The following is a 9,703-nucleotide window of genomic DNA, read 5'->3' as shown; positions in this document are numbered from 1 at the left end:
CTTCACTTTCGACTATCCATATCTTGTTCTTCTTTTGAGAGAAAGAGACAAGAAGACCCGCTTGGAATTATCCCATCCTCTTGGGAATTGAGCTGGCGCTCTATTATATTCGTCCTTTGCTCAGAACCTGCTACCCGTTTCACCCTCGATTTAATCTTTTAGGTTATACGTTCGCTCTCCTTTATTCATCTATATTTTCCGGCTTCCTTGGAATTTCTCTCACACATCTCGATATTTGTTACTTGGACTATACACTTTTAGTATATATTTCTATTATATATTTTCTCGGTTGAATTATTGCCAAGATGGCCTCTGGACCCGCTACTCAGTCTCTGAAGGTTGGTGGCCTACAGCTAGCTACATCCCCCCCGGTTTTGATCTTCGTTGATATCTTAGTTTGGACCTGTGCTAACTATCCTTTTTATCCACTTCGTAGTGCGTTGTTACGGGTGATGGTGCTGTTGGCAAGGTGAGATTTTCTTGATCCCTCCTTCACTTTCGGCTAGTTTAGAAAGCAACGCGAAAAAATATATCTCCCTTCTTGCTAACTTGAAACTAGACATGTCTGCTCATATCTTACACCACAAACGCCTTCCCTGGAGAATATATTCCTACTGTGTATGTTTTCTCGCACCCCGTTTCTCCCCTGCTCGATATCTCTAACCGGGCACAGGTTCGATAACTATTCCGCCAGTGTAATGGTAGACGGGAAACCAATCAGTCTTGGACTCTGGGATACTGCTGGACAGGAAGATTACGACAGACTGCGCCCCTTGTCATACCCACAGACCGACGTATTCCTCATATGCTTTTCTATCGTTAGCCCGCCATCGTTCGATAACGTAAAGGCGAAGGTGCGCTGAGAAATATACTCTATCCCCAGTCTCTCACTTGCGCGCTCGCACTGGTATTGACATGTTTCTCAGTGGTATCCAGAAATCGAACATCACGCACCCAATGTGCCCATAATTCTCGTCGGGACCAAGCTGGATCTGCGAGATGATAAGACCACTGCTGACAATCTTCGCGCGAAGAAGATGGAGCCAGTTTCCTATGAACAGGCCCTTGCAGTTGCTAAGGAGATCAAGGCACAAAAGTATCTCGAGTGCTCTGCTCTTACACAGCGAAATTTGAAGAGTGTCTTTGACGAAGCTATCCGGTATGTCTCAACCACCACTGCTACTTCTCCGTCCGGTGATGACCACTGCGGAATGCTAATTAATTCTCCATCAGTGCCGTACTGAACCCACGTCCCATTGCCAAACCAAAAAAGTCCAAATGCAGAATCCTCTAAAGCTCTCATACCCCACCCCTCAACACGGCAGGAATCTTCGTCCGACTGCATAACTGCCTGAGATACAATAGTACGCATGCAAAAGAGAAACTCCCACTCATCTCATCTCCACACCCTATGATATCCCCTGAGCATGTTAAAAGTTTTCTTCCGACTTCAGCTATCTATTCCCATTTACAATTGGGATTCTGTCCTAATTCGACTTTCAATCTTTCTCTCTTATTTCATTTCTGAGTCGCGCACGACGAAATAAACTTAAATAATTCCGAACAGTCTATATCTTTCTCAGTCTCTTCGCATAAGTTGAGATTAGACGGTGAAATACACCGTCCAAGGAAAATTTCTCTTTAGAGGAGAAACGGTATAGCCTCAGTATGGGACCTAAGTACTTGAGTCCCTCGCGCACCAACATTTTTACTGGTCTATGATGGCCCCGGAGTTCTCCAACAATGCACCAGCTAAATCCATCCAGCGCCCTTTTGACTTTATCCAATCTATCGTTTTACTTTCGAATATCCGCTATTTAACAGCCACCTTTGTCGAAATATGCAGTGACACATCCAGGATTTCTTTCTTTCTTTCTTTCTTTCTTTATTTCTTTTTCTTTACTTTATTTTATCTTATTTTTATCTATTTATTTATTTTTCTGCAAGCGACATCTTGACATCTATGCGAAACACGGTGCAGGTGCGATTTGGTCTCCCCTCCAAGGGTCGAACCTTGGAAAAGGTGGCTATAGTTTTCCACATTTTGAAAACAAGCTCTGTTTACTACCACTGTCTCCTTTTCGATTTTGTTCAAACTACCTATCCCTCGCTCCATATCCTGCTTAATTCGTATGCGTTGGGCTCCATTGAATTAATACGATCGAACTAATTCAATTATCCCCTTAACCCCCCCTCCCCCAAAATTATCCGCTCAGGCCCTTTCTGATCAGCCGCAATTTGTGACTGCTCTGCTTTTGTCTCTTTGAGGCTTTTTATATGACATTCCAGGTTTATCCTTTTACTCCACGCATCACCACCATTATACACCCACCCCTTTCTATATTAACATTCATCAATCTTGTTCATGAACACCTTCTTTGCTCTCTTCTCTTCTACGTACCGTACCTTTCTGTTTTACATCTTCATCGTCTCCATATTCTATATCCTGTCAACCGCCAGCTATCTGCCTCGTTTAATGAAACTTCCAACTCGAACACGCCCTCACTTCCTAAACACCAGATACTGCCCCTCCATTATCCCCGCTGCGCATTATTATTCTCCATAAGTGATTGAAAATATCTGTGACTAAGAAACTAGAAAGCTGAAGGGGGAAAAAAAATTGCAATCTCTTTAACATCACCATCTTACTTATTTCTTCTTTTTTTCCAATTTTGATTCCAATTTAGTCTCCTTTTCATTTTCATCTTGTCAATTTTTCCCCCCTTAGTGCTCTGCTGGTGACCTACATGTTCGGCTATTATTATTAGGCGTAACGGAGTATGAAATCGAATTTGTTGTGTCTGCTTTCATAACCCCATTTTAGTATGTTTATGTTATTACCTTTCACAGGAACAGAAACTTGCAAGCTTCACACTGCATCCGTTTTGTATCCATTACATCTTCAGTCATCTCCACCACTTGCCACCACGCTCGACAAAAGAGACATGTCACCTCATCCACACCGGAACCAACACCCAAATCCAGGTTCTGCCTGCCAAAGCCCTTCTCTTCCCAGCGCACAAAGCAGCGATTGCGCAGGTTATCCCCGTACTGTGCCTTGTACCATACCAGTTTGAAGTCCTCGTTTCCTTCTCCGCGATCTCCTTCGCTTCTTGCGACCTCTTTCGAGATTAGGGCACCTTGATAATTGTAGCCGTCACGGTGCTTTCCTGCTGGACAAGGGGAAAGATACAAGATTCCGCAGTTCCCATCAAGTGGAGGTTCTGATTCATTTGGAGGGGTGGTATTGAGAGCGGTGATGTTGGCGGCAATATGGCCTGGTCTAATTATTGAAACTTCCAGGACTTCTGGCATGTTGGGCACCGGCTGTCATGCGGCCGTGCCGAAAGTAGTTGAAATTGGAGGAAGTGGTGAGGCCAGTGGTGGGTAGCGTTATCTGGTTTGAAGTCACCGGCTGATGGATTTGGTGGGAACTATATCCCGTCCCAATTTGTACCGGTGTATTCCTCAATGTAGATGCTACGACTGGGACTGCTGATCGGTGTCATCTGGTCATGTCTGGATAATATTCAGTCTGGTGAGGACAGAGGCTGAGAGATTACCTTGAACATATAGTTGTGTCAATAGAGTTGGGGCTAGACGAAGGAGGTGAGAATGGGACGAGTGAAAGAACCCATTGACCCTGTTTCTGTGGTATAGGTAATGTCATGTAGCCGCAATTGGTATAAACGAAATCCAGACACCAGACGTAGATACGGGAAATAATAGAGTTGACCGTACTGTTCTGTGGAATGTTTCTCTGTGGAAAGGTTTAATTGCTACTCTCCTGTATAACCCCTGATAGCTAAGGAGCAGCGGAAATAAAGGGAAGAAATAGAATAAGTCAAATAATCCAATATCAATATCCATACCAACAGGGTAGAAAGCGTTTTTTAAAAAAAAAAAAAAAACACCCCAGTAATCCGCAAAGCAATCAAAGAAGACATGCATCACTCTCAAGTCCATTCGGCATCTAGTAGTGAAGTTCGCACTTTGTACGTGCTCATCGTTTGACAACAAAAAGGAAAACTCCAATATGTTCTAGTCCTAGACGCCTGGAACCCTGCCCCTTCGACTAGGATGTACATCATCTAGGTCGTTCTTCACCTGCGCCGTTCCAGTAACATCCGCCGTCTTAGCAGCCCCCGTTTTCTGTTTCTGCTTCTGAGCTTCTTTAGCAGCACGAGCCCGCTGTTCGGAAAGTTTCGTATTTTTCTCAAATATGCGTGCTTTGCGGGTCTCCGATTTGGAACCGCCTCCACCGGCACTGGTGGAAGTTTCAAGGATTTTTAACATATTACAAGTAAACAGGCAATATCGGACTTGGGTCAAGGGGGAAACACTCACGTTAGTTCAACGTTGATTTTTCTGGGAGGGTTCTGGCCATCGTCGAACGAAGAGTGGTGGTATAGTTTTAGGCACGTCTTCATGCGATCGTAGTGGTCGAATTCGATGAAGGCGAAGCCACGCCCCTTCTTCCCACCCTTCTCGCTTGGGAAGCGGACATGGCTCGGCATGATTTTAGAGAAATGCTTCTGTACCGCTTCTAGGGTCGTGTGGAATGGTAGGTTACCTGGATACTCAAGTTAGCATGACATAAAGAGATGCGGAGGCGGGTAATTCGGGGACATGGTGGTTGATTACCGATGAAAACGATGAATCTCTGGTTCTTTTGCTCTCCGTCGTTTCCGTTTGCAAAGTTAAGACTTTTGCCGATATCATGCTCCCCAGCAGTGGGTGTTACGGGACCAATTGTTATATTGGTCACATCCACATGTCCGTTTTCTTGTTGTGATGCTGACATGGTGATTGTCTCGTCCTTCTCTATTTTGGCTTTCTTGCCATTTTTCTGTTTCTTTCCCTTTCCAACCTTATCTTTCTTGCTTCTCTTCTCTTCTGTCTCTCGGTTCTCCAATATCTCGGTCACCTGTTCTTGGTTCTCCTCTCTCTCGTTCGCCACCTCCACTACTCCTTTCTCCGAGTCCTTTAAACCTATCTTCTTTTCTTTCCTCTTCTTTTTCTTATCCTTTACCTCGTTCGAACCGTCGTCACCCTTTTTGGCTTTCTTTTCTTTCTTCTTTCTCTCTTTCTTCGCCTTCTTTGCCTTTTCTTCTGTCTCCTTTGTTACAGCACCATTTGTCGCAGCTGGCACCTCATCCACATCCTTCATTTCCGTATCCATACCCAGGGCATTAGCCACAGCACCAGCATCGGCCTGGACTTCATCCTTTTGTTTCTGCTTATTTTCTTTCTTTCTTTCATTTTTCTCCTTCTCTTTATTGACCTTTTTGGGCTTCTTTTGCTTCACCTCTGCAGCCTCTACCACCTCATCTTCGGCTGCAAGTTGGCTTCGTTTCCGCTTGTCTCCCATTTCGAATTATGTAGTTTTTGATGGCAAAATTGGGCTAGGAGACGATGTCAGCTTTAAAGATTTTAATTAGTCAAGCGGCACTGGAGAAATCAATGATTCATTTAAGCTCATTTGAGTTCAATTCGAACGCTTAATATGGGCGACTGAAGCGGGAACCGAGCTGGGTAACCAGTTCCATCCTCCGGATCTGAAGTGGCCAAATGCTTACTTTTTTTTTGTATCAAAGCCCTTGTTCCATTTAACGAAAAATAGGGTTAACCCCACTTCTCGGAGGTCTTTTCGCTTTCTCGTCCTGCAATTCTCCGCGGATGTTCTTTTTCAAATTTTGGACTAATAGTTTCATTTTAAATTTGCTAAAATTATTTCTGCCGATTGGGCGGTGAAGAATATGTTGATTCCGTCATCGCCTTTGATGGAGAATCACGTGTGATGCACTCCAGCCACATCAATAGCTATCCTTAGAGATTGGGTCAATGAAATATCGCGATCTCCTTTCTTTAGATTCGCATAGGAGGAAATTAATAAGTAAGTAACCTTTACGAATAGATGTATGTCTTACGAGTCAAATGTTGGTGATTATCACAGAGATTTGGCTCAACCGGGCATCGAACTTCGTCCAACTTGTCCTAATATCGCTGGACGGTTGTGGGAATAGTTATTTTGGAATGGATTGAAGATCAAAAATTAACTAAGATTTGCTCATATATAGAGACAAGATTAGCTATATCAAGGCATCGCCCCGTCTCAATTCTTCAGGACAATTTCGCCGATTGTAATTATCAAGAAAGATCTCCACATTCGATAGGTTTAATCGGAATGGTATCCTGGCGCTTCCAAGTCTATCCCAGCTCTTCTGCGCGATCAAAATAAGAATAGATAATTTCCCCAAAACATCCAGTGTCTTGACGGAATCCTGCCCCACCTTCCGGAAGACACAGTTGGCACTCTCAACTGATCCCAGTAAATCATACCCTAGTTGTAGGCACGGTACCTATTGGCCGTTGCAGGAACCTGGGTAGATGATGGATAACCTCAGATGATGGAGTTATCACATACAGGAAACGCTATGGGTTCACCCAAAGTCTGAGATTACACGGGGGTGTTGTAAAGCGCCACCCCATATATGAACGCGAGTGACACAGAACTCTCGAGGTTTAGAAAACAAGAATTTCGACGTTGTCATCCGCGGAAGTATACCGGTCACGTAAGTCGGCGCGATTGAGAAATTGAAGAAGAGGGAGATGCAAATCTTTCATGTCGAATATACCTCGCTTCTTCTGGTCGACATATGAGCCATCAATGACAATCCGTTTCAGGTGCTTCAGACTCAATTCCCCTAGAGTATCAAGTCAAAAGTTTGGAACCTAACTGCAGGAAACGTTCATTACGCAAAAACTCACCAGAGCTGGCCAGATCATTCAATCGAACAGGAGTACCAATCCCAATGCTGACCCTAGTGGGAATTAGCAAATTGTTGCTTGACGTTGGTGTTTTCAAGAGCAGACTTACCTTTTCTTTTTCACAAACTCTTTTGCTTCATTAAGTTTGATATGTTTGGCAAAGAGCTTTGCCACAGCACAGTCTTTTCTCTGAAATTGCCTTAAAGCTCTAGAGAAATCTGTTAATACATGAATGTACAGTGCATAATGCATGCCTATATACGGGGGTCTTGGAGGGGTAATACTAACCGTGTGATATCAGCAGCTCTAAGCCCCGCAAGAGTAATCACTATCGTATGGGGGCTGCCCATATCTGCAGGAGCTGTTGAAAGAGAGTTCCCCCTTTTCTTACTATAAACTTTGAGAAACATGGCAAGGTTTTCCAGCTTTCTCGGCGACTTCCAGGACGATGTATCAAGAAATGCTTGTTCTGTTCTACGTCAGCGGAGTTCGGAGATGAATATCGTAGGGACACATAGTAATCATCCGACAAAATTTCTGCATGAATGTCAAATATGTGTTCTCTCACCTGGGACATAAACATCATCTAATTCCACAGTAGTCAATTCGCTGTTGTGCCTTTTAGCCTGTTGCGCGAAGAAATCAGCCAGGAGACGACCGTCCATTTTTCCAATCGACTCGTCGACACCATCCTTTTTGCCCGCATCTTTCGGATCTTCAACAATCTGTTTCGTTCTTTTGCGCTTCTTCTTATGACTACCTCTCGGATCCAACGCTGCTGGAGGTGCTGTGGAGACTGTTGCTGGCTGGACATCATCGTCATCTTCTCGATGCCTTTTCTTGCCAGCCTTAGCCGACTGCACAGGTGAACCCATTGCTGTCCTGATAGATATAATCTAATTTGCTAATCCTGAGAAATGCGTAGCTAAACTCTACAATCAACTTTTTTTGAAGTTTGATATATTGCTTAGTCATCATTATATGCTGTTTCAGTTTACTCCAACGTAGAATTCTCTTTCAGAGCTTTCGAAACTGCGAGAACAAAAACAAACCCTTTGGATGCGTCAACGCGTCACAATGGAGCCAATTCACCGGTTTTCTATTTGCTTCTGACTGTGAACCTATTACTCTAGCTTTTCTATACCGTATTACATGTGTTGAAAAATTGACACCAGACATTGATCATGTCGTCACCTTCCAAAGACCGCATCAACAGAACCCCTCGAACTGCGCGGAATGGAAATTCTGCGGATTCAGAGAGCCCCTTCGATGCCGTACGTTAATATTGATTGGGAGCGGCAAGTAAAATAAAAGACATATTTAGCTAATATATTCACATTTTTTGGTAAAACAACATTTCAGTTGCACCAACTTGCTGGCACCATAATAAGAGACCCAAGAACGCCCTCCCAAACTTCCGCCCGTCCTCTGCTCTCGGCAGCCCGAGTTTCGGCAAGACGTACACCCCGTACAAATGTGGGCGGAAATGCTGCCCCTGCAACTCCCCACGCCTTACGGGCGTTACAAAGACGCGCAGCTACATATACTCCTGGTCGCGATAGAAGGAAAAGTGGACGTGTGCAAAGAGAAACGCCAATGGATATACTGAGGAATCTTGGGAAAGGTCGGTTATGGGGATGATAATACCCCGTGCTTCGATTAGAGGTAGTTCTTTGCTGAAATAGGCATCTCCTTTTCTGTGTGAGAAATGTAGTTCTGGCCCCCAACACTCGAACAGTCTCATCATCACCAACAGTAAAACCGGAGATACCACAGCCGAAACCAGTAGTCGATGAACTAGATGATGAGCCAGATCCTCCAAGACCCAGGCTTTCGCTGCCACTCAGGGAAATGTTTCCGGAAGGTGATGGTAGTCCGGAAATAACGCCTCCAAGGTTATCGTTGGCACTCGATGAAGATGCTGAACTCACGACGACATCCATTGAAGTCGCAAGGCGAGATCGCAGTTTACGGGACCGGGCAACCCTCTCCAGGGTAAGTCTGGGCAGCACCCGATTTAGTGACCGCTTTGGTGATCTCAGCAGAATGGAAGATCTTGAAGAAGACTATACGGCTGCACATGAAGATGAGGACGATGATCATGGACCTGATACAACGGGACAACCGCTTTTCGACGCAGGGTAAGAGTCATGGGATTCTTTCTATATCTATATTTGAGGCTGATTATGCAAAAAAGAGGTGAAACTGAAGACTTGCGACGGTTCAACCTTGACTTTTCCTTCCCGACTCCTGACCCAACGGTTGCTGGGATTACCGGACATCAACCCGTTAATGAAGAAGAAGATTTTGCGCTTGATGCAAACCTTCACATGGATGAAGGCTTTCCGTCGTCCGACAGCGTGGTCGGTGGGGAGGGTATTGAGCTCGCGATGCCGGATGACTATTCTAGGCCCGCACCCCCTTCAAGCAGTCCCGAACCGGTACCCCAAGAACAAGTGAAAGGTAGCAAGCAAAAGAAGCTATCACGGCATGGGATTCCCGTGCCACGTTTACCGTCTGGGGTAGTAAAAAAGCTAGCCACCCGGTTTGCCAGGAGTGGAAATGGAGGAAAGTCGAGAATTAGCAAGGAGACACTTGCTGCCATTCAGCAGGCAACAGAATGGTATTTTGAGCAAGCGAGTGATGATCTCTTAGCGTATGCGAAGCACGCAGGCAGAAAGACTATCGATGAGACGGATGTCATAACACTCATGAGGAGGTAAGAGGAAGGGCGCCTCTGACTTCCCTGATTTCACTTTCGTTTTTCAGATATGAACATAGAAGTGGAAGCTAATAAATCCTAACACGGAACGCAGGCAACGACGTATCGGCAAAAACACGACGACGTTTGCACTCGCTCAAAAACACCTACCCAAAGAGCTTCTGCAAGATATCCGTCTTCCAAAACGCTGAAGTTTCCCGGATGCTAATC

The 9,703-nt window shown here is 44.8% G+C and overlaps 5 protein-coding genes across 5 annotated transcripts; 2 read left to right on the top strand and 3 right to left on the bottom strand.

The window, feature by feature from the left end:
- Positions 1-305: 305 nt before the first annotated feature.
- PADG_06099 (uncharacterized protein) lies at positions 306-1,294 on the top strand (the record flags this gene model as incomplete). Its single annotated transcript, XM_010763040.1, has 6 exons — positions 306-338; positions 437-469; positions 560-618; positions 674-854; positions 927-1,159; positions 1,234-1,294. 6 exons carry the CDS (start codon positions 306-308, stop codon positions 1,292-1,294), a joined length of 600 nt encoding a protein of 199 aa, XP_010761342.1.
- A 1,550-nt stretch (positions 1,295-2,844) lies between these two features.
- PADG_06098 (uncharacterized protein) lies at positions 2,845-3,315 on the bottom strand (the record flags this gene model as incomplete). The annotated part of the gene is made up of 1 exon (XM_010763231.1): positions 2,845-3,315. The coding sequence occupies one exon, from the start codon at positions 3,313-3,315 to the stop codon at positions 2,845-2,847; it is 471 nt and encodes a 156-aa protein (XP_010761533.1).
- Positions 3,316-4,047: 732 nt separating this feature from the next.
- Positions 4,048-5,371, bottom strand: PADG_06097 (uncharacterized protein; the record flags this gene model as incomplete). Its single annotated transcript, XM_010763230.1, has 3 exons — positions 4,048-4,267; positions 4,348-4,573; positions 4,645-5,371. 3 exons carry the CDS (start codon positions 5,369-5,371, stop codon positions 4,048-4,050), a joined length of 1,173 nt encoding a protein of 390 aa, XP_010761532.1.
- A 1,154-nt stretch (positions 5,372-6,525) lies between these two features.
- On the bottom strand, positions 6,526-7,646 carry PADG_06096 (uncharacterized protein; the record flags this gene model as incomplete). Its single annotated transcript, XM_010763039.1, has 5 exons — positions 6,526-6,707; positions 6,772-6,824; positions 6,881-6,979; positions 7,060-7,240; positions 7,340-7,646. The coding sequence occupies 5 exons, from the start codon at positions 7,644-7,646 to the stop codon at positions 6,526-6,528; spliced, it is 822 nt and encodes a 273-aa protein (XP_010761341.1).
- Positions 7,647-7,955: 309 nt separating this feature from the next.
- Positions 7,956-9,684, top strand: PADG_06095 (uncharacterized protein; the record flags this gene model as incomplete). The annotated part of the gene is made up of 5 exons (XM_010763038.1): positions 7,956-8,045; positions 8,134-8,395; positions 8,486-8,912; positions 8,969-9,490; positions 9,588-9,684. 5 exons carry the CDS (start codon positions 7,956-7,958, stop codon positions 9,682-9,684), a joined length of 1,398 nt encoding a protein of 465 aa, XP_010761340.1.
- Between the last annotated feature and the right edge of the window lie 19 nt (positions 9,685-9,703).

This window comes from Paracoccidioides brasiliensis (genome assembly GCF_000150735.1).
Source record: "Paracoccidioides brasiliensis Pb18 unplaced genomic scaffold supercont2.7, whole genome shotgun sequence".
Lineage (NCBI taxonomy): Eukaryota > Fungi > Ascomycota > Eurotiomycetes > Onygenales > Ajellomycetaceae > Paracoccidioides > Paracoccidioides brasiliensis.
Note: the sequence above shows the minus strand (reverse complement) of the source record. Positions and strands in the feature narration are given on the sequence as shown.